The sequence below is a fragment of the Leucoraja erinacea genome, chromosome 17 (genome assembly GCF_028641065.1).
Source record: "Leucoraja erinacea ecotype New England chromosome 17, Leri_hhj_1, whole genome shotgun sequence".
NCBI classification, from domain to species: domain Eukaryota; kingdom Metazoa; phylum Chordata; class Chondrichthyes; order Rajiformes; family Rajidae; genus Leucoraja; species Leucoraja erinaceus.
In genome coordinates this window covers 20,985,751-21,010,754 of record NC_073393.1, presented here as the reverse complement: position 1 = coordinate 21,010,754, position 25,004 = coordinate 20,985,751, and the positions used below count along the sequence as shown (strand labels likewise).

Below are 25,004 nucleotides of genomic sequence, written 5' to 3'. Positions count from 1 at the left end.
GCATTTTGGCTGTTGTTGTCCCTTCAGCTCTCGCTTCTATCTACCATCATATCTCCTCTTTTGGAATTCTGAAGTAGGCTAAATGTCTCTCACGCTTATCCCGATTTCCATAATTATTTACAGCGCAAAAATTGACAATTTCAGCAGGTTTTAAGGGTTCCGCTATGCTGGAAACAATGGTAAATGCTTACATGCAGTTCATCGCGTGTACTCCATTTGGCGTAGCATAGCAACAGTATGGGTCATGGGTCGTGACCCGACTGCCGTGAAACCTGTACGTCTGACATGACTGTTTGTGGAATGTGCTAAGGTGACAAAAAAAACACTATATAATACCATGTAATTCTGCTGTTCGGGGAAGTGAAATGAGGACAATAAAGTGTCTGTCTTGCTCACTTGACTTCACTTCCATCGGCCGATAATAAGTAAAGTTTTGAACAGATCTACCAAACGTTTGTGAGTTGTTTGTTTATTAAGAAGCGAACCTGCTTGATTGTTATAAAAGTAGCTTTTTCGTGGATAGGTGAAGTTTCAAGTTGGAAACCTTCTTCATTTGAAGAACCCGGGCATGTGTTTCTGACTAGCTGCAGTTACAACTTGTGCACAGATCAATGGTAAACATTTTATTAACAACATTTTAATAATCTGCAGCAATTTAACAATTACACTACTCACACAAACAGATTCCCAGATATATCCAACCTGCTCTTTGATCAACTTTCCAACCACTTTAACCTACTCAAATCATGTCACCTTAAAAGCACCAAACACCCAAATTATTTACTTCCCAAGATTAAAACTGCTTCGCACTGTGGCCCAGTGAGGGTGAGCAGAGGCTGGTTTAGATGCGCAGTCGAGGTGACTGGTGTTGTCTTTGACGTCCTCGACGTTGCCTTGTTACCGACGTGCTTGGAGTGTATTTACAGCTGGAAGACTCCCCCCTCACCCTGACCCCGCCAGTTCCCATTGGATGGGCTGTAAGGGCAGGGCGAGGGTAGCATCTTTCACGCCAAGGGCTGGTCCATTTCTGTCCTATGCCCCCATTATTCTCACTGCGGACATTTCTGGAGAACATGGATCCCACCGAATAACGGGGGGGGGGGGGGGGGGGGGGAGAGAGGGGAAGCATCAGGATCAGGACCTGCTGTTAATTCGCACGGCAGCGATCAGAGACCGGAGTGGGCAGTGGGAGCAGATTCAACAACACAGCTTTCAGTTTTCTTTCATGAGAGCCAGCACTGGAATGGCCATTGCTGGTGCTGAACCAAGAGGCAACATCGTGGAAACCTGCGCCGATATAACCATCTGGAGACACATGGCACAGGACCCATGGGATGGGAATGGGGAGTGTCAGAGGTGGCTGAGAGGGTCGGGAGATTGGGGTGGCAGGGGGTGGGGGATGGTAGAGATGGCTAAAGGGGTTGAGGCAGGGTGGGAGGAGTTGGATGGGCCATAGCAGGTGGGGGATGTGATGAGTGGGCCAGGGGGTGGGTAGTGAGGCGGGATGGAGGTGGACCGGTGATGGTGCAGGTGGGCCGGAAAGCGATGGGGTGGGTGGGGTTGGTTGAAGGTGGAAATGGGGCCAGGGATGGGGAGATTGGGTGGGTGTAAACTAGAAGTGGATGCGCTGAGATCCCCTTAGATGTGGCGGCAGGTGAGATGGCCTCCGCTCTCATCAATCTGCCTTCTACAGCGCTGCGTGGCTGAGACCAGACCGGGAGGGGTTGTCACTGCTGCTTAGCTGCAGTGTCGCGGCGGCCCCTCACTGGAAGCCCCCAAACGCAGCTCCCTGCAAGACAAGAGACTCGAGTCACAACGAGCACAACCCAGCTTTCACATCTCCTACTTGCTAACCATTTTAACTCTTATCCCCATTCTTATACTAAATTTTTTGTCCTGGGCCTTCATTGCCAGAATGAGGCCACACGCATATTGGAGGAATAGCACAAGCTTGGGTTGCTTACAAACCCCATGTTATGAACATCGAATTCTCCAATTTTCACTTATTAACCAGCTGGCAAACCTCCCTTTACTACCCCCCCCTTCTGCCTGTGATCCTGGAGGAACTCAGCAGGTCAGGCGGCATCAATGGATGTACTGACCTGTATTCAACCATCACTTGCCAGACTTTGTCCTCCCCCCACTTACACCCAGCGTCCTCTCCCCCCCCCACCCCCCAACATTCCAATTACCGGAGGGTTCCAACCTGACACATGACAATAAAAAACTCTCTTGACTCTTGAAAAGCCATCTGTCCATTCCTTCCTTCAGACAGAAGACTTCCTCCAGCACTTTGTTTTGTGCTGTGGACAGGCTCCAGGAAACATCAGGATGGGTTTGTGGCGAACAGCTGGGAGGTTCAGGAGGGCCTTAACCACAAACGCAGGGTGTTCCTGGTGGGGAATAGACCCCAACGTAAGGGAAAGGACAGGGCTCTACTACTCACGACGGCCCCAGAGAACAGGCGACGAGTGGAGAGGGTGGGGGAGAGCCGGGAGATGACCTACAACTGTCACGTGGGCAGTTTAGTGGTCAGCCCCGATACCCAGCAATCAGCGGTAGTCTCATCAAGGACAGACGGCAGTCAGCGGCTGTTAGAAAAAGTATTGAGGGTCTCCTTGGCCATGCCTCTGCCCTTTCTGTGAGGGGTCACAGGGCTGTGGGAAATCACAGGGGGGGGGGGGGGGGGGGGGGGGGGGGGGGGGGGGGGGAGAAGAGACACAGAAAATGGCTGATGCTGAAATCTTGGAACAAAATCTCCGAACCTTGTTCAGCACAAACATCGTGGATCGAAGGGTCCATTCCTGTGCTGTACTGTTAAAATACATAGTGTCGGAGCAACTCAGAGGGTCAGGCAGCATCGTTGGGGGGTTGGGGAAAGGATAGACGGCATTTGCTGTTCTTCAGATGGTGGTAGAGGATGGTATGGGGTACATGGGGCATTTCAGTGTGACTGGGATGGGAGGGATATGCGACGCTGTGATCATGACTGGAATCTCATTGCGTTCCTGCAACCTGCATATACCTGGCCGTAGGGGAATGCCTGCTGTTGGCCTGGGGTGGGAGCAGGCTGCTGAGTTCTGTACGACACGTACTGTTGCCCTGGATCTTGCTGGAAGCTTCTAAATTGTCCTTGAGAGTTTTGTGCAGAATCTGCAGCAAGCAGAAAATGTAATTAATGCATTGACACGTCAGAGAGCGAGCTATAGAACTGGATACAATTACGATAAATGAATAGAGGTTATCCATCAACCAGAGGGGTTCCAACGTGAAAAGTCATCTGTCCATTCCTTCCTTCAGACAGAAGACTTCCTCCAGCACTTTGTTTTGTGCTGTGGACAGACTCCAAGAAACATCAGGATGGTTTTGTTGAGAACAGCTGGGAGGTTCAGGAGGGCCTTAACCACAAACGCAGGGTGTTCCTGGACGGAAATACACCCCAACGTAAGGTAAAGGACAGGGCTCTACTACTCACGAGGGCCCCAGAGAACAGGCATGACAGGAACATGTGAAATAAAGGTTTAGGGGGATATGGGTCACATACAGGCAAATGGGACCAGTCCAGTTTGACAACTTGGTCAGCATGGATATGGTAGGCCAAAAGGCCTGTTTCCGTTCTGTACGGCTCTATGAATGACTCTGCTGTGGTGACCATGAGATTGGATGAAGCTCTGGCCCTCTGTAGATTCTACCGTCAGTAACAAGCAGTGTCCCTGCACGGGTAGTGCAGCTGTCCTGCCCAGAGTGGTTCCTGCAGTCTGTGCCCCGGGAGGCTGAGAAACTCACTGAATTCCTGAGGTGTGCTGGTCACTGGCTGCTGGGTGATGTACTGCTGGTAGAAGGTCTGCTGGTGGGCACCAGGGTTCTGCTGGAACTGCCCCTGCTGCGGTCCATACCAGCCACTGCCTGCAGCAAGAGAAGGAACATCAGCCACAGGAATGCCTCCACCCATCACACACACGCGAGCATGAACACAGTACAATACAGCATAGGCCCTTCGGTCCACTATGTCTGTGCTGAAAATGATGGCGTTAAACTAATCTCTTCTGCCTGCAGGTGATCCATATCCCGCGATTCCCTGCGTATCAATGTGCCCAAATAAAAGCCTCGAAAACATAATTATCGGACCTGCCTCCTCCACCACCACCTCCAACAGCGGGTTCCAGGCCCACACCACCCTCTGTTAAAAACTTGCCCGGCATATCTCCTTTAAACCTTCTGACCTTAAAACCATGCCCTCTACCATTTTATATCTCAACCCTGGGATCGTGGCAATGCCGCACATAATTTTAGCATCTGCCCCTCGGAATTGTTTTAGTTTATTATGTAATCTATGAGTACTGTGTTTACAGATCTGTTCTGCCGCTGCAAGTAAGAACTTCATTGTCCTGGTTCGGTATACACGACAATTAAACACTCTTGACTCTTTAACTTGTAAATCCAACATACTATGTCTGCAGTTATTCCTTTACCACATTGTCAAATAATTTCCCTTTTACACAACTATGTTGAATCCATGTTTATATCCGTGTGCGGACGTGGCGTCAAAGGACGAGAAGCCGAAGAAAAGTGGAAGGTAAATAACCGAACGGAAACAAAGCCGAAACGCAAACTAACCGAAAGCGTGGGACAATTAAACGCAAACTAACCGAAAGGGCGGGATGCCTAAAAGCCAACTATCTGAAAGGCTGTGTCGCCTACAAGCCAACTAACAAAACGGCCGTTCAACCGAAAAGTCAAATAACGGACATGATGCAGCCTTTCGGTTAATTGCCGTCTCGGCAGAGCGGCCATTGAGTTTACTTTTAGGTGACGTAGCCTTTCAGTTAGTTGGCTTTTAGGCGTCCCGCCATTTCGGTTAGTTTGCGTTTAGGCGTTCCACCTTTTTGGTTAATTGGCGTTTCGGCTTCGTACGCTTTCGGTCATTTGGCGTTTCGGCTTCATTTCCGTTCGGTTATTTGGGTTCCACTTCTTTGCTTCGGCTTCTCGTCCTTTGACACCATGTCCGGGTACCATTTACATAATTTCCTTGCCTAACTGTCCTGCTGCACCTATCATAACACTGGGTTCCAGCATTTGCCAAATGACAAATGTTCATCTAATTGTAGACAAGAGTAGCAGATGCTGGAAGCATAAGCAAAACACAAAATGCTGGAGGAACTCAGTGGGTTAGGCGGCATCTGTGGAGGGAATGACAGACGACGTTTTGGATTGTACAATTGCCAGAGTTTATTTCTGATGCCCACACGCTGAACAAACCTCACACCCAGCATGCTGGCCAGGAGCCTATATCACACAGAACCCCCTCCCTGCTCAAAATGCACCTTTTGAAAACCAAAACTGAACTGCTCTGGCCACTTGGTCAAGGAGAGGACGTCAGCCATGATATTACTAAATGGGAGAGCAGACAAATGTCCTGTTTCTTGTGCCACACCCATGCCACGGTCGCTTGCTTACCTTCTGGATAGAGCTGCATATTCATACCCTCAGTGGGAGGCTGTGCCTGGTTGAACTGCGGGTTGAAGAATTCTCCCTGAGGTGCTGGCTGCTGTGCAGGCGCTGGCAGCAGAGAGAAACAGGGGTAAAGCACTTTCCCTGTGAGCCTCCCCAACGTGTACTGTGAAGCAGCTTCTCCCCCCACACAGAGAAGATGAGGAACTCCAAACTATGCCGACAGAGGCAGCTCCGCTCGGAGATTGCACCTTCATCATCGATTGGAATGGAATACTTTATTGTCTCATGTGACTAGGCAGAGTGAGATTCTTTGCTACATACCCAATGTACACAAATAGCGGCCACCTTCGCCGTTGCTATTGCAACCAGCATAAAAGACCCACACCACCCTGACCAGGCTCTCACCTCACCGCTACCATCGGGAAGATAGTACACGAGCCTGAAAACCGTGACCACCGGGTGCAAGACCAGCTTCTTCCCAACAATCATCAGGCTCTTGAACACTACACAACTCCAAATAAACTATCAACTATGAACTCTTGGTTGCACTCAGGACTTCGGGCCTTTGGCACTAATTTTGGGGTTTTTAATTTATTGAATTGTTGCAATATAATGTTGTCTATGAATACTGTGTTTACAGATCTGTCTGCTGTAAGTAACTATTTCATTGTTCTGTTTTAGGTACATATGACAATTAAACACTTGAGTTTGGTCAACGTGCTGTCACAGAATGCGTTTGGTATCATGTAGCAAGATAGCGTGAAAGCTTGTGTGCACTATCCAGTCAAGTCAAATGATAGCCGGTGATAGAGGTCGGACCTGCCGAGTCTCCAGTTAACAGATGATCCAAGTGATGACCCCCCCCCCCCATCCCCCCAACCTGTACTTCCTACTGCTCTTCAACTATCACTTGCCAGGCTTTTCACCATCCCTGTGCCCCACCCGCCTCACATGTACCCATTTATCATCTCCAGACTTAGCCCCACCCCTTTTTCCAGCTTTCTCCCCCTTACTCCATCAGCCTGACGAATGGACACGACCTGATACATCTCTTGCTCATTCGCTCCACAGATGCTGCCTGACCTGCTGAGCTTCTCCACCAATGTATTTTGCTCAGGATTCCATCATCTGCATTCTCTGGGAATTGTCAGTCAGGAGGCACAAGGAACTGCAGATACTGGAATCTTGAGCAAAACACAAAGTTTTGGGTCGGGACCTTTCTTCTGACTGTTTAGGAGCTGTCCCACTGCGGCGATCTAATTGGCAAGTTTAGAAGATTTTGCCCTCCACTCATACTGAGAGCATGGTCGATACGAGATCCTAGGAGGTCTTTGTAATTCTCCTTCATGCTCGAGAGTAGTCTCCGCGTACTCGAGGCCTCAGCTAGGTCGCAGCGTATTTTTCAACATGCTGAAAAATGCCTGCGAGTAAAAAAAGATCACCATGGGAAAAAAAAAAAAATCGATATTTATTTTACTCGTAGGTTTAGTTGAAGTAGGTCGTAGTAGGTCAGCATGTTATTCGTAGGTAATCGAGGGTAGTCAAAGATAGTCATAGATAGTCTTCAACATAGTCGAAGGGAGGTTGAAGGAAGTCATCTTCACTCTTCACTTTTCGGTGTCCAATTTTCCTGAAGCTAGTTGAAGCTAGTCTTCAACATAGTCGAAGGAGGTCTTCAACATGACACTTTTTGAAACTCTCTTGCCAATTAGGTCGCCACAGTGGGACAGCCCCTGTTCTGGTGAAGCCCTCACACACTATGGCCAATACAATGTTGTGCTGTGGAACTAATTACCCAAAGACTGCGAGCACAAGTTGTACTACAGCTGTACAAGTGTTTAGAGTCAGGTTAGCTTGAAATAATTTGTCGACAAAGTGCACAAGGTGACCGTGGAGCTGTCAGTCTGTCCTGGGAAATGCCTTGGGAAATGTTTTGACTCTGGGCCTTGAGGCAGCAGCTCTACAATTGCAGCACTGTGCTGCGTTTCCATTGTATTCGTGTACAGTATGATTTGACTGGCTAGCATGCAGAGTACTGAACCTCACTGCACGCATAAATAAATAAAGTATACCTAAATAGGCAACATTTTAGGTCGGTTCTCTTCTTCAGACTGAAGAACTCCACGCTCCCATCTTCAAAGGGTGCAGTAGCTTCAAAACATGCACAACCAGGCTCAGGAACAGCTTCTTCCCCACTGTTATCAGGCTTCTCAACGGTCCTTCTATAAGCTACGGTACAGTCTGATTCACTTCTACCCCATTGCGGACATTGGACTTTGTCCGTGGAACTGATGTGCTACAATGCTGAGAACTATATTCTACACTCTGTATCTTCCCCTTTGCTCTACCTATTGTATTTGAATTTGTTTTGATCATATGTATATTATCTGCTCTGATTGGATAGCATGCAATCGGATAACATGTGACAATAATAATAAACCTAAAGGGGTCTAACTCGACACTCTCTCAAAGGCAAGGAGCGGAGATGGGGGGCGGGGGGGGGGAAAGGGGTGGGGGCATAAAGCACATGACCTACCTGGGCCCTGCTGCACACCTGGCTGTAGATGAGTGGCCAGGGTGGAGACCACACTCAAGCCCATCTGCTCTTGGGCAGGCATGCCCTGCGGGGAAGCCACCGGCTGGTTGAAGCTCCCCATGTTGCCTTGGCTACCGGCAGGTAAACCCACGGAAGTGCTTGGATTAACTTGTTGATAGTGAGTCTGCCCATGGGGAAAGGGAGCTCCAGCTGGTGTGCGAGAGAGAGAGAGAGAGAGAGAGAGAGAAGAGAGCGAAAGAGAGAGAGAAAGTGATTAGGACTGAAGCAAGGGTGTTTTGTTTTCCAGCACGCAGCAGCACCATTGCCCAGGGGACAAGAGATCTCACTGCTTCCCTCCCACCACACCAACATCTGCCCCACAAAATGGAAACATCACAGCTGAGCAGGGAATGGTCAGATGCAGTTTCATATTAGGACCATTCCTCAGAAGAATCTAGAATCTTCTAGCAAGATCCAGGACAACAATACGACGAGACGCAAGGATCTGCAGATGATGAAATTTTGGGTAAAATACAAAGTGCTGGAGAAACTCAGTGGGTCAGGCAGCATTTGTGGGGAGAATGGACAGACGACGTTTCAGGTTGGGACCTTTCATGTCCGCTAGAGATGCTGCTTGACCTGATGATTTACTGCAGCCCCTCGTGCATTACTCAACATGACGTGGCATACAGATCCAAACTCCCTGCCCAGCCAAGCAGCAGGCACTCCAGTACTGCCCGGTTCATGGAGGATGTGGGAATCCTGTCACATTCATAGTGAATCTGATTCACGTCCCCCCTGCTGGGGTAAGGAGGGCCGTTCCCTGGAGGGATCAGTGAACCAGATTATCTCATCATTGTCTTGTCGTTCCACAGTTTTCCTGACTGGACCTCTCCATGATCAAACTGGGATTTAAAAGTTCCTGGTGTGTGCCTCACGGTTCTGTTGTAATACCTTGACCTTTGTGATCGTGATTCATGATCCACACAACTTTAGAGAGATACAGCAGGGAAACAGGCCTTCAGCCCGAGACCACGCCATCCAGCAATCACCCTATATACTCGCACTATCCTACACACTAGGGACAATTTCCAATATTACCGAAGCCAATTAACCTACAAACACGCACGTCTTTGGAATGTGGGAAGAAACCAGAGCACACAAAGACAGCCCATGCAGTCACAGGGAGAATGTTCAAACGCTGTAGACAGAACCCTTGGTCAGGATTGAACCCTGGTCTCTGGCTCTGCAAGGCAGCAACTCTACCATTGCGCCAACTCATCTCAGCTCTCCCCGCCCCAGCCCAGAAAAGTTAAGCAGATAAATGTTTAGGGGAGGGGAGATGAGGAAGTAGCCCCGTGTTTGTCATTTTCTGACTCTGCACCCCTCCTCCCCAAGCACCAGGCGCTGTGGGACATGTGGCATGTCCTGCTCCTGCCCTCTCATCCCCAAGCTCCGTCGGAGGTAGTGGTCTGACCTGCCATCTGGTGAGGGTTTCCCGGTCCGGGGGGAGGAGTTCCATTTCCCATGGGGTCGACAGTTCTCGGGACAGGCTCCATCCCCACGGGGCCCATCCCCATTGGCTGGCCGAGCGGCTGGAGGAGAGAAGAGCAAGATGTTGAGGACGCGACCGGTGCTTCCCTGCCGAGATCATTGAGTTTGATTAAGGCAGGGAGTGCGGAGGAAGAGAGGTAGAACATCGAACTGTATAACACAGGAACAGGCCCTTCGGCCCACAATGTCTATGCCAAACATGATGCCAACAAACTAATCTTCTCTGTCTGCATATGACACATATCGCTCCATTCCCTGCACATCCACATGCCTATCCTAAAGCTTCTTAAATGCCCCCGTCATATCTGCCTCCACCACGTTCCAGGCAGCCACCTGTGTAAAAAATCTGGCCCATACATCTCCTTTAAACTTTGTCCCTCTCACTAGGCCGGGGGGGGGGGGGGGGGGGGGGGGACGGGGGACGGACGATTGAGGGATGGACAGGAGGCCAGGGTTTGAGCTGTCTGGCACTTTGATTTCATCTGCCACTCGACAGTTTGCCCACACTTACCGCAGGGTGGGCACTGGCCACATTCTGGCTGGAGTCTGCTATCGTAGCCAGGTAGATGAGGTTTCTGTGCAGGATCTGCTGGTATCTGTGTAACAACAATAAAGGTATCGGATTTTTTCATCCAACTTCTTCTCTTCTTCCTGCTAAACCCCACAAACTAACAAAGATACATGGCACTATAAATGCTGGAACCTTGAGCAAAACACAAAAGTGCTGGAAAGGGGCAAAGGTTAAAGGAGAGATGCAGGGGAAGTTTTTAGATGCATTGAGTGGTGGGTGCCTGGAACCAATTGTCAGTGGTGGTGGTAGGCAGATGTTGGCGTTACTACATCACTGTTCCCTCGTGCTTGTAACGACAGCTGCATTTTAAATGCGCCACTGTGTATGCAGTGCTTTGGGACAGCCAATCGGTGCGAAAGGTGAGATTGCACAACATTAGAAGCCGTGAGCTAGCACGAACGTCGAGGTTTAATTCAGGAACCTGTTGGACAGGTTGAAACTTCCCCATTGCAAACAATGGCTGCAACTGGGGCCGCTGGTGTCCTGTTACAGTCGAGCCCAGACACGTCCACACTCAACAACATTGGCAGCGTGAAGCAGCAGCTGCACTCCAGTCACTGCCACCTGACCCCACCGCAAACCGACACCCATTCTACCCAATATGCCAATTCACCACTTGCTTTATCTTCCCACACCTGTCAGGCACAAGCTACAGATGCTTGAACGTGCACACCACCAGACCCAGGAACAGCTTCTTCCCCTGTTATCAGGTTTCTGAACAGTCCTTCCAGAAGTTAGGGTACTATCATTCACCTCTGCCCCATAGCAGACATTGGACTTTGTCTATGGAACTGCTGCGCTACAATCTGCCAACTATATTCTGCACTCGTATCTTCCCCTTTGCTCTACTTATTGTACTTGAGTTTGACTTGATTATATTGGTATAGCATTATCTGATCTGATTGGATAGCATGCAAAACATTTCACCATATCTTGGTATGTGACAATAATAAACCTGAACTACCTCTAAACCTCTCCCTTGCCTAGTATAGGCTGTACATAGACTGAAGCTCCCGCTGCACTGTCCCATGCAATACTTTCATGCCAAGCACAACATCTTCCCATATCCCCTCCGTCTGCTTTCCGCAAAGACCGCTCCCTCCGTAACTCCCTTGTCAATTTTTCCCTTCCCTCCTGCAACACCCCCTCCCCAGGCACTTTCCCTCGCAACCGCAAGAGATGCCACACTTATCGCTTTACCTCCCCTCTCGACTCCATTCAAGGACCCAAGCAGTCGTTCCAGGTGCGACAGAGGTTCACCTGCATCTCCTCCAACCTCATCTATTGCATCCGCTGCTCTAGAGGTCAGCTGATCTACATCGGTGAGACCAAGTGTAGGCTTGGCGATCGTTTCGCCGAACACCTCAGCTCGGTCCGCATTAACCAACCTGATCTCCTTGTGGCTCAGCACTTCAATCCCCCTCCCATTCCGAATCCGATCTTTCTGTCCTGGACCTCCTCCATGGCCAGATTGAGCACCTCCGGAAATTGGAGGAGCAGCGCCTTGGGCAGTTTGCACCCTAGCGGCATATAACATTGACCTCTCCAATTTCCGGTAGCCCTTGCTGTCTCCTCCCCTTCTCAGCTCTCCCTTAGCCATCAGGCTCCTCCTCTTCCTTTTTCCTTTCTTCTCCCAGCCCCCTCCCCCTCCCCCTGCATCAGTCTGAAGAAGGGTTTCGGCCCGAAACGTTGCCTATTTCTTTCGCTCCATAGATGCTGCTGCACCCGCTGAGTTTCGCCAGCAATTTTGTCTACCTTCGATTTTCCAGCATCTGCAGTTCCTTCTTAAACAGGTTAGATATAGACTGAAACTCCCTGTGCACCCGCAGTTTAGGGACTGCAAAGTGGCGCAGCGGTTGAGTTGCTGCCTCTCAACGTCAGAGACCCAGGTTCGATCCTGACTACCGGTGCTGTTTGTACGAGGTTCACACATTTTCCCTCTGACCGCATAGGTCTCTGGTTTCCTCCCACACTCCAAATACATTCAAGTTTGTAGGTTAATTGGCTTCTGTAAATTGTTCCTAGTGTGTCGGATATAACTATTGTATGGGTGTTCGTTGGTCAGCGTGGACTCGGTGGGCTGAAAGGCCCGTTTCCATGCTGTATCTCTAAACTAAACTGCCTGTCACACAATTCACTAGTTTTCGTCAAAAAGTGTCCTAAAGTGTGCGAAGGGAAAGAAGCAGCATGACGGGCCTGGTGTGGGCCAGTTTAAGAAATGCGTGCTGGTGAGACATAGGAAAAATGTAAGTGTTTCACTGTATCTTGGTACACGTGACAATCATAATCTGAACTAAACTAAATCTTGTTGATGTGCCAATCCCCACCTCCCTCTGAGGGAATGAGAAGCTGGTTAACTCACTGGGTGCACTCTGCAGCCTTGCCGAGGTTCTGATACTCCACAATGCACTGAATCAACTGGTTGTTCTCGTCCAGTAACTGAAACCACAAAACATTGTCACTTTCAATAACGTGCGCATATCCATCATATCAAGACAAGGAGCCGAGAAGTGTTTAGACGTGAAGTCAATAGTGCTGGGCAACAAGGACAGAATTTCAGCCACTACATTGGCTGACACAACTGGTGGCAACAACTGCTGTCTCTGTTGGCTGTAATGTTGGAAGGATGAATAACAACATTTGGACAGGTACATGGATGGGACTGGTTAAGAGGGACAGGGGGCAAAAGGGAATAACAGATGGCACAGAAGATAGACACAAAATGCTGGAGTAACTCAGTGGGACAGGCAGCTTCTCTGGAGAGAAAGAATGGGTGATGTTTCCGGTCAAGACCCTTCTTCAGACCTGGTCTGAAGAAAGGTCTTGGCTCGAAAAGTCACCCATTCTTTCTCGCCAGAGAGGCTGCCTGTCCTGCTGAGTTACTCCAGCATTTTGTATCTATCTTGGTGTAAACCAGCATCTGCAGTTCCTTCCTAACACATAAGGCATCTAGGTCGACATGGACATATTGGGCCAAAGTGCCTGTTTCCATGCTGTACGACTCTTGAACTGAACCAGGTGACTGACCACTTCATGTCAGGGCAGTCAGGAATCACGTATTTATGCAAGATCCCAGTTGGGCAGTTTGGTGGAATCCATACATGCATCCTAGTTCCAATGCCTTGAGAACATGTCCACGTATATTGCCCGTGTACCTTCAACAATTATACATCATGAGGCATGACTTTGGTATGCGGTTGTGTTACAGACTGTAGTTAATTAGATTTCATTTTTTTTTTTTTTAAAGTAATGTTAGGTGAGAGGCTATGTCCTCATTACTTTGTAGAGTTATACAGCACAGAAAATGGGGCTTGGACGAAACTCATCCACGCCGACCACAATGCCTACCCATTTGCCTAGAATAGCCCTCTACTCCTTTCCTTATCCAATTACCTGTCTACATGCCTTTCAAACTTTGCCATTGTAATTACCTTACAATATTTCATCTAATCTTTCGAAGAGGATACTGGTTTATGGTGTGGCGTGCATGTTTTAGAGGAGATCGGAGGAAATTATTTTTCACCTAAAGGGTGGTTGCGATCTGGAATCCACTGCCTGAGAAGGTGGATACCTCCAGTCAGTAGTTCATGGCTGAACCACTGAGACACACGTTCACACATTTCAGACAGGCCTTGACAGTAACGAGGAGACCCGACTGATCTTTGTCCCAAATCCCAGCCACGCTAACACGGGTAAAGGCGCGACACCAGACTCCCCCTAAATCACAGCTGGAGCAGACGGACTGAATAAACCTGGTGTTTGACAGCAACAAGAGGGGAGAGACGGTGGTGGGGGTTGAAAGACTCAGTACCTATATTTAACCCCCCAAACCCCAGCTCAATACCTAACCCACTCAACCCAAACAGCCAAGCCAAATACCACCCAACACCCAATCTACAGCCACCTTCAACCCACTGAACTCCAAACTCACCCAAATCCCACGCACCCCCACCATAACCTGGCACCCAGTACCTCCCAACCCTCCCCCAAAGAATACCCACCCCACCTCAACCACCCAATGCTCGGTACCCACACCCACTAAAACCAGACGCCTCCTCCTCCTCACCCCAGGGCCGGTGCCTGCACCCTCAGCCCGACTCCCTGCTCCCAACCTCCCCCTCGGCCGAGACCGCCCCGGGGCTCTACACACGAGGGCGCAGCCGCTCCCGGGGGTCGGTCCACCATGCCGCTACCTCGCGAGGCCCCGGATCTGCTCACCTTCTGGATAGTCGCCTGGTTTATTTCGCATTTGCCCCGCAGCCGCTGGGGCACGAACACCATCGACATGATGGCAGCGGCGGTCCCTCCCCACAAGGCCCGGCTCCCGCTCCGTCACGCCGGCAACCCCGCCCACAGCACGTGACTCGTCGTTGTCACGTGATTGGAGCTCGTCACCAAAGGTATCTTTGCTCGCCACTGTGACAACTCTGCCCTCGACCCCGCCCGACCCAAGCCCACCCCCACCCCGCTGTATTACCCCAATCATCCCCATCTCCCCCCCTTCACTGTGACAACTCTCCCCTCCCGACCCAAGCCCACCCCGCTGCATTACCCCAATCATCCCCATGTGTCCCCCCCCTTCACTGTGACAACTCTCCCCTCGTCCCCAGCCCACCCCGCTGTATTACCCCAATCATCCCCATCTCTCCCCGCCCGACCCAAGCCCACCCCGCTGTATTACCCCAATCATCCCCATCTCTCCCCGCCCGACCCAAGCCCACCCCGCTGTATTACCCCAATCATCCCCATCTCCCCCCCCCTTCACTGTGACAACTCTCCCCTCGACCCCGCCCAACTCTCCCCAAACCCCGCCGTATTAACAACTTCCCAGTCATTTCCCATCTCTCTCTTTCCCCCTTCAGTGCCAACTTTACTCCGTCTTTCACTTTCCCTCCATCCCTCCCCGTAACTCTCCCTTCCCCACTCCCCTATCACTCTCGCATTCTCCCTCCCTGTCGTTCTCACAACCCACCACCTTGAATTCCCCGGTAGACAAAAATCTGGAGAAACTCAGCGGGTGAGGCGGCATCTATGGGCGACGTTTCGGGTCGAGACCCTTCTTCAGTACTACCTTGAATTCCCCCGTCACTGTAACGTCTCCTCCCTTCTTTACCTTCTCGACCTCCTTGTCATTTCTCACGTCCCTTCCTCACTACCCCTCATTATAGCAATGGTACAACATTTTGAGATTTAAAAAATCAAGTCTGCAATTTATCCCATCAGACAAAGCATAATTTTTTTAATTTGACACCTAATTCACTTTCATATCTTCAGAATTTAAAAAGTTATGGCCATTTTCATACTGAAATTAGCATCTTGTTCCCTATAGGGAGGTTGCACGAAATGTCACTGGGTCATAGGGCTCGACGCACCGAGCCGCTAAATCTAACTGGAAGACATCCGTCACTTCCGGTATATGTTATTAATACTAGAAACGCGTACTTTCCTACCTGTTAAAAACCGCCAAAATGTTGAAGTTTTGCGCTGAAAAAAATTGTGGGAGGCGGGGTAAGTGTGAGAGACATGTACCCAACTTTAGAATTCCGAACGTGAAGCGAAATGAAGGTATAGGGAAGCGAGAACTGAAGGGACTACAGCAGCTAAAGTGCTTGGTAAACATTGAAAATATTGGGAATTATCGCATTTGCTCACTGCATTTCATCAAGTAAGGCATTATTTGTGTTTTTTTCTTGATTCCTTTGGTATCTAAAAATTCTCAGAAGTGATAAATCTGGTTGTAAATTTTTCTTCAGATGCGTTTTCATTTTGTATGTAAAAATCCACGAGAACCATGGGCGATTAAAAAAATTACAGCCAGATTTATCACTTCTGAAACTTTTTAGATGCCAAAGGAATCAAGAAAAACACAAATAATGCCTTAGTTGATGAAATGCAGTGAGCAAACGGCCAATGTTCGCTAAGCACTCTGGCTGTTGTTGTCCCTTCAGCTCTCGTTTTTATCTACAGTCATATCTCCTCACTTTTGGAATTCTGAAGTATGCTAAATGTCTCACACGCTTATCCCGATTAACATAATTATTTACAGCGCAAAATTTGACAATTTCAGCGGTTTTTAACAGGCCCGCTACGCTGGAAGCAACGGTAAGTGCCTACCTGCAGTACATCGCGTGTAATCCATTTGGAGTAGCGTAGCAAAAGTACGGGTCATGGGTCGTGACCCGACTGCCGTGAAACCTCCCTATTGCTTTTCCATTGACAACTCAAAAGCTGTGATCGAGGACAGTCAAAAGCCCATAACTTTCTTAAAAATTAAGAGAACTGAAAGAAATTTTCAATTATAGATTGAAGCATTCTGAAACAAATATGGATGACCTGAAATTAAAGCATATAATTAGTTAGTTACCCAATTGTAGCCAATTACAAAATTCAATTACTAGATCTAAACATCTATCCATTTCTTAAGAAAAGGTTAACATTTTTAAATAGCCTAAGTGTCCAAAAAACATTCACACAAGATTTCACAATATTACATGATTTAAAAATCTCATTGTCATGAATTTATAGGCCAAATGGAAGGAATTTAATGTTTAATTCCCGTATATTAATGGCCATTTTAATCATCTTGCGAGTGGGTTTTTGTGAAACACGATCGATTGGAACGTTGCAGTTTGCGGTGAATTTGAACCCCATATCGGCAGGGAAAAACACTGCCGGTTTGTATGTGGCCCAAATCACATTTTCGCAACGTGAAATTTTGATTAAAGGCATCCTAAGAAGCAAGTTTATATGTAAAATAAACGACTTGCCTTGCTTTGTCCCGTACGTGAGATCCGTCCCGTTATCGGCGTTGATGGCGTTAGAAGTCGATTTTTATTTTACTCCAGCGCTGAAATTGTCCCGCAGTTTTTAAAAAAAAATTCTGAGAACGGCAGTTGAACGAATTTTCAGCATTACGTAGAAGCCGGAGAAAAAAATATATCTCGGACAGGCAGGAGAAAACGGCATTTTAATTCCGCCCCCCTCCTCAAAGGCGCCAAAGTCGCGCACAGGCCAGTGACAGAACTGCAGGTAAGGTTTGTAACATACCTACTCATTATCAATGACACATCCATCCTCCACTCTCCTGTCACCCACATCCTATTTCCCTTCACACCCCCTCCAAATCCTCTCACAACCAACCCTCCTGAACCTCCCCCCCCCCCCCCCCCCCGTAAACCTCTTACATCATCCTTTCTCATATTCTTTCCTTCCCTCTCCCCTGTCACTCCATGGCCCTCCCATACACCCCCTCATTACTCATACTCTACCTCCCCCACACACTCAACTCAGCTGCTACGCCAATTTTTTTCCCCCTGCCTTTGCAGCCTGTCCTTGCCTCTCTCCTAGTACCTGCCCAGTACAAAATGGGGGGGGGGGGTTAAGGCGTTGGTCATTAGGTGTGGAGTGAACGGAACGTTGCTGCCCACAACCAAGTGGTGGAACCGATGTCTGCCTTGTTATGAATCTGCACGTCATCTGCTGGATTTACATCTGAAGAAGGGTTTCAGCCCAAAACCTTGTCTGTCCATTCCCTCCACAGATGGCGCCTGACCCACTGAGTTCCTATAACACTTCAAGATTCCAACACCTGCAGCTACTTGTGTCCTATACACTTGAGAAATATCAATACAAATCAATACCCGCATATGGCAGAAATCTGAGATAGTGTGGAAAGGCTGAAAATGCACAATAGGTTAGGCAGCATTTAGGAAGAATTAAAAGTCTGACCAAGGATCTTCAATCTAAAACGTTAACTTTTTCTTTCTACAGATGTTGCTTGGCCTGTTAAATCTTGCCAATTCTTCTCAACATCCTCTCATGTCTTTCCTGATCGTGACTCTCCCTCTGCATGGTCACCTGACATGCACCCTTAAACCTTTCTTCCAATCTTCTCCCCATTTTCATCACAGAGAGAGCGCTGACCCTGACCTTGGAGGGATCGACCTGTTCTGTACCTGAAATATATCCTCCAAGTTTGTTTTTAATATACCAGCACTTAGTTCTACTTTATCCTGGCCTGATCCTTTCTCATCCCAGTTATCAAAGGAACCGATAGAGCTGCTGCCTCACTGCATCAGAGATCAGAGCTCAATCCCGGCCTCAGATGTTGTGTGGAGTTTTGCACGTTCTGCGTGTGACCGCGTGGGTTTCCTTTGGAAGCTCCGGCTTCCTCCTGCATCCCAGACGTGTGGATTTGTTGGTTAATTAGGCTCAAAATTGCTGCTAGTGTGTAGGGAGTGAATGGGAAAGTAGATTACTCCCCCCACCCACCCACACCTCAATCACGGAAGAAAGGTCTCAACCTTAACATCAACCTATCCATGTTCTCCAGGGATACTGCCCAGCCTGCTGAGTTACTCCATCACTTTGTGACCTTTTATGTATTAACCAGCATCTGGGAAAGTAAATGATTTGACCATGATGAGTATTTTTCAACACAAGGTGGGCTGAATCACCTCCAACACCATTCTTTGTTAATATATCCTTTCCTTTGATCAGTACAAATCTGTAATTCTCAAACGTGACTGCTTGAAATGAAAGTTAAGGTAACAGGCAAGAACAAAACAAGGGAGTGATTGTGCTTGACCTATGCAAGACTATGTTTGTCTTATGCAAGGCTGCCCAAAAGCCAATGGAAGTTTTCCAATATCAAGTTCCAAAGGAGAAGTGGATTAAAAATTGTGGGCTAAGATAAACGATGAGGAAAGAGGAACACTGGCAAAACATACCCAACAATCTCCTCAATGGTAGACACAAAATGCTGGAGTAACTCAGCAGACAGGTAGCATCACTGGAGAGACAGAATGGGCGGACATTCCTTGGATGTCACAGCATTTTGTGTCTACCTTCGATTTAAATCAGCATCTGCAATTCTTTCCCACACAATCTCCTCAATGGTGCATGTTTTAACACGAGACATTTACAAATCTTTGAGGCACAATACGTATCTATTTTCCAACACAGCCTTTGGTAATCAATCAATCAAGTATTCGTAAAGAAATTTCACACGTGGAAACTCTTGGTGAATTTAATTTTTTATTATTAAGGAGTTCGAAGTACATACATAGACACAGAGGTACAATTCATCAAGAAAGCTCATTAGGAAATATTATGCTTTCAGGTCAAAGTCAGTCCATTAATGCCCAGTTTTTGTTTAAAAATGTAAAATCCAACTGTCTTGATTTAGTTACGCTGCACCGTGGGGTGGTGGTGGGGGGAGGGCACGTGTGTTGGGGAGAAACGAGGTGCTCATGTTTTAGACTAATTTATAAAAGAGAGCCTGCAAACCAGCCACCAAATCTCAGGAAAGCGACCTCTCTGGCAGAAAAGGACATGAAATATGTTATTGCTACTTGATCATGTTTTTGATTTGAAGGTATACTATTGTTCTGAATGGTTATAGAGACTATCTTTAATTACTGCCCACAATTTTCAAACATCACTATTTATTTTCCTGACTTAAAAAGGATTAATCTCTTGTTCTTTTTTTCTGGAGGCCCTCTTATTCCTAGGTGAATTTACCATACGCAAACCCATTACTGTGGTTTTAGGTTTAAAACCACAGTATTTAGGATTAAAACCCCGTTATCCCAGTACAATTTTTAGTGAAACCAGAAGGCTCATTTGATGGAATTGAAGTTGATTTGGTTAATAGTTAAATCTTTAATTTCAAATACAGTGCCCTCCATATTGTTTGGGACAAAGACAGATCATTTTATTTGCCTCTGTACTCCACAATTTGAGGTTTGTAATATTAAAAAAATCACATGTGGTTAAAGTGCACATTGTTGGATTTTATTAAAGGCCATTTTTATACATTTTGGTTTCACCATGTAGAAATTACAACTGTGTTTATACATAGTCCCCTTATTTCAGCGCACCATGATGTTTGGAACATGGCTTCACAGGTGTTTGTAATTACTCAGGTGTGTTTAATTGCCTCCTTAATGCAGGTATAGGAGAGCTCTCAGCACCTAATCTTTCCTCCAGTCTTTCCATCACCATTGGAAACTTTTATTGCTGCTTATCAACATGAGGACCAAAGTTGTGCCAATGAAAGTCAAATAAGCCATTATGAGACTGAGAAACACAAATAAAACTGTTAGAGACATTAGCCAAACCTTAGGCTTACCAACATCAACTTTGGAACATCATTAAGAAGAAGTGAGCTTACTAATTGCAAAGGGACTGGCAGGCCAAGGAAGACCTCCACAGCTGATGACAGAAAAATTCTCTCTATAATAAAGAAAAATCCCCAAACACCTGTCCGACAGATCAGAAACACTTTTCAGGTGTGGATTTGTCAATGACCACTGTCCAAAGAAGACTTAGAAATACAGAGGCTACACTGCAAGATGCAAACCACTGGTTAGCCGCAAATGTAGGATGGCTGGGTTACGGGTTGCCAAGAAGTACTTAAAAGAGTAACCACAGTTCTGGAAAAAGGTCTTGTGGACAGATGAAATGAAAATTAACTTATCTCAGAGTGATGGAAAGAGCAAAGTATGGAGGAGAGAAAGAACTGCCCAATATCCAAAGCATACCACCCCATCTGTGAAACATGGTGGTGGGGTGTTATGGCCTGGCATGTATGGCTGCTGAAGGTACTGGCTCACGGATCTTCATTGATGAAACAACCGCTGATGGTAATAGCATAATGAATTCTGAACCGTATAGACACATCCTATCAGCTCAAGTTCAAAAAAATGCCTCAAAACTCATTAGCCGGCCGTTCATTCTACAGCAAGACAATGATCCCAAACATACTGCTAAAGAAACAAAGGAGTTTTTTAAAGCTAAAAAATGGTCAATTCTTGAGTGGCCAAGTCAACCACCCGATCTGAAGCCAATTGAGCATGACTTTTATATGCTGAAGAGAAAACTGAAGGGGGCTAGCCCCCAAAACAAGCATAAACTAAAGATGGCTGCAATACAGGCCTGGCAGAGCATCACCAGAGAAGACACCCAGGAACTGGTGATGTCCATAAATTGCAGACTTCAAGCAGTCATTGCATGCAAAGGACATGCAACAAAATACTAAACACGACTACTTTCATTTAAATGACATTGTTGTGCACTGAAATGGGGAAACTATGTATAAACACTGCTGCAATCTCTACATGGTGAAACCAAAATGTATAAAAATGACCTTTATTAAAATATGACAATGTGCACTTTAACCACATGTGATTTTTTTCTATTACAAATCTCAAAATTGTGGCATACAGAGGCAAATAAATAAATGATGGGTCTTTGTCCCAAACATTATGGAGGGCTCCTACGACCCATTACATAACTCAGCAAGAGCACCAACCTGTAAAAGCAACATTGAGGCGTCTTGATGGTTCTTCTTCACACTTCTCCGATTATAGAAGTTGGCAATTAGCAAAATACTCAATGGGAAAGGATAGTAATGGAATATAATCTAGATGATTACCAAGATAGTGAATAGTAATGCAATTTCTTGTCATTCAAAATACCAAGAGCCGATTGAATAGACCCCAACTCAAATAAAAATTATTAGTTTATCAATTTTAACTTGTAGTTTTTAGATCCCTTAACTAAATGTCAAGGATGACAAAACTGCCCAATGTTGACCAATTCCCGCCCACCCATCATAGGAAAGATATGGGTTTTTTTTTTGAAGACCAATGCAACGTATGGGAAAACATGACACAAAACATCATAAACTTTTAAGATTAACAGGTGTATCTACCCTCACATTTTCCATTCACATATTAAATTCTATCCTGTCACTGCTACACTCAGTCACAAAGGACTTATTTCAAAGCACAGAATTTATACACTGATTTGGTGCTCCTCAAAGAAAAAAATTGGAAAGAGGCAATATTTTTTATTCTACACCTGACTATAGGAATTAATGCTTCATCTTAATGTTCATTCTGTATAAAACTTACTTAATGAAGAACTCGATTTTAAGAAAAACATCTATAATAAAAGTAAGACAAGCTCTGGTCTTATCTGAAAATGGACCATTGTTCAATAGTGGCTCTTTCAACACCCCATTCCTGTCAGGCCGTTTTAAGCCAACAGCACCTGAACCATTAACCTCCACAGGACACAAGATTGCCTCACATCATCCCTGCCAAGCAGTCTTTAATCCTGTTTGTGATTTTTTTTTACGTCTCCCTTTTTATGTGAACTGATTTAACATTCACCCACTTTCTCCAGTGGTCCGTTAGTTGTACGTACATTATGTAAAGAGGAGGGGCAGTAATTATTTTTGGCTTGAGCCAACTTATATCCTGTTGGACCTACTGTTCATGACAACAAAATCCAGCACTGAGTAGTAACAAGCACTCAACCTTCATCGACATATTTATATCAAACTAAACAAAACATTAAAATAAATAAATTGATGGTTTTTAGTCCAACATCCAATCCAAACCCCCCCAAAATTGCAATTTTTATCAGACCATGTGCAACATTAGTATCTCTTGCGCTGGCAAAACCTTCAAGGCATCTTTAAATATATGTGGACTCAAATTACCTCAAACTTAATGCATTAAGAAGCAGTTTGTTTCAACTCCAACAAAATCCAAAGAGCATCAGAAAGGTGAAGATCAAATTACTTCTCAGCAGTTCCCACAACCCAGGTCACGTACAAAAAAAAATCACAACTTTCCATCCAAATTCTTATTTCAGATCAATTTCTTAATCTGCAAGTCTGTTACAAAACCCAGCTTTTCTATTTTACAACTGTAAAATTACAAAAAGGAAAAAGCAAAACAAAAGCTAAATCTTGTTCACATCAATGCAGCATCAGAGGATTCAGACCTTCAGGCAAGACAATAGGACCTTGATCTACCATAGCCATTTGGTTTAAAGCTTCCAGATTTGAAATAATCTCTAAAAGAAAAGTTACTTCACATTAGCACCTATATAGACACAATCTAAATGAAGTTGCACCTTGAGACAATATCAAAGATGAGACCTGATTAAATATACTGCAAACCTACTTGTTTATAGTTGAATGAGTGAAGCAATGCAATTGCCCCAGTCCTGGTAAGTAACAAAAAGAGAAACAAAATATCTCTGGTAAAATGTCACTGAACAATGTCTAGTCGACATTGGCTTCTGCTTTGAATGAGGGGGGTGGGGGGAAGCAAACCCATCTCCTCAAACTCCTGTAAAGGATCAAATAACATAATGATGCCACCCCAGAAGGTGATTTGTAGAAGATTGAAACCAAACTTGTGTCACATTTTTTCAAAGTATAGCAAGGTTCAGTACAGAATAAAATATTTCACCTCCCAATCCCGATCCTAACACGAGCTGCCCATTAATCAATGTGCACTTCTTCCAGTTTCACATCAGACATCATACTAAGATCACCATGTTGGTGTCAACAGATGCAGTATGGACACGATGCACAGATGTTGGGTTATTTCATATGGACTCATTTAAATGGATTCCTTCCAGAGAGAAGACAGTGAAACAGTCACCCCAGTGATTGGGAGTGACCCCGAGTGATTCAACCCATCAGGTCCGTAGATCACAGCATTAACAATTGAGGTCTCTATCACTGAAAAAAACCTCCATTCCAGTTCATTGCCTGCAGGTCATTTGGCTTTCCACCCACATGCAACATTCATGAAGTGCCACTAACCTAATCAACAGCTCTCCTGTATCCCACTCAAGTCTAGCTTCATCAGTGTCAATGCGGCAAGGGTCGGAGAAAAAAAATAATCAGATTTTGGAGAGGAGGTTACAGACCTAATACTGTTCTTTTGACCCTATTTGACTTGTCTTGCACATTATCCAACCGGATAGCAAACAGCACTGCAAATTCTTGCTGTTCCCTCTTATTTCCAGGCCATTGAAGGCAAATCGGAAACCCTTGTAGTTGTACCAAAACTATTTGATCTTCAAATATTCCTTACCTGGTTTTCATCAACAAACTGATTGGACCATCATTTTTTCACTAATAAATGCAGACCTACAAACATGTGGCCAAGCAGCAGGTTTATTTATCATCATTGAATAATAACTGCATGTCAAGTCAGTGAGGTATAAGTACACCAGAATATTTTCTGTAAATATCGAGACCACTGACTAGTATTGAGAGCAAAGTGGGGGAGGATGGAAACGTAGGAAAAGTTCTATCTTCACAGAAATCACCCTATTTACAGGCAAATCTCAGGAGGGGGCAGTTCGATTCAAAGCAGCATCAGGGACCATCCTAACGGTGGCATATTATCACCAATCTTTGGTCGGTCTGGATTTTCATCGAATCGTTCAAGAAGTTGTTGTTAGCGCACGTCAGGATTACTCAATCAATTCAACTTTTCAGATATTTGGGATTCATTCTGTAAAAAACACTCATTACAATGCCATGTAGGTGGGTCAAAGTTGGACTTCTTATTGGTGCGAGTCATCCCTGAACTGCAAAGAGTCACTTCCTCACCTTCCCTTAACCACTGTGTTCCCAATCCCTGCCCCCAACCCATTTTATAATACATAAAATTCCCTGGAAATTATAAACTTATTAATGCTTTTCCTAAGCATGATGTTCCTGCTTTATTTTTAAATTGAAGGAAGACTTATGTGGTGCAGCAGGGAGCAAACTCAGGAATGACATCTGCCCCATCGAAGGCCAGAACGATGGCAGCTTCTGCTATGCCTGAAGCTTTTGACCTGGATTCCTTGTTACACCTCACCCCTGATCAAATAGAGCTTTACTTTCCTCCGCCCAGAGTGTATGAAGAATTCAAATAAAACGAAAATCAGATTAGATCTGCCGCAAGTACCACAAATATAATTCAAATCAAGCAGCTTGGATATCATGAAGCACAAGCGCAAAGGCTCAAGTGACTGAACTTACTTCCTCAAACTCACGACTGACATTAGTTAGCCATTCAATTATAC

General features: G+C 46.2%; 1 protein-coding gene across 1 annotated transcript; it reads right to left on the bottom strand.

Moving 5' to 3' along the window:
- Nucleotides 1-613: 613 nt before the first annotated feature.
- On the bottom strand, nucleotides 614-14,489 carry LOC129705285 (protein SSXT-like). Its single transcript, XM_055648793.1, has 9 exons — nucleotides 14,334-14,489; nucleotides 12,478-12,554; nucleotides 10,056-10,140; nucleotides 9,468-9,585; nucleotides 7,991-8,200; nucleotides 5,458-5,559; nucleotides 3,787-3,906; nucleotides 3,026-3,153; nucleotides 614-1,789 (listed from the first exon to the last, which is right to left on the bottom strand). Exons 1-9 carry the CDS (start codon nucleotides 14,400-14,402, stop codon nucleotides 1,763-1,765), a joined length of 936 nt encoding a protein of 311 aa, XP_055504768.1. The 5' UTR covers nucleotides 14,403-14,489; the 3' UTR covers nucleotides 614-1,762.
- Between the last annotated feature and the right edge of the window lie 10,515 nt (nucleotides 14,490-25,004).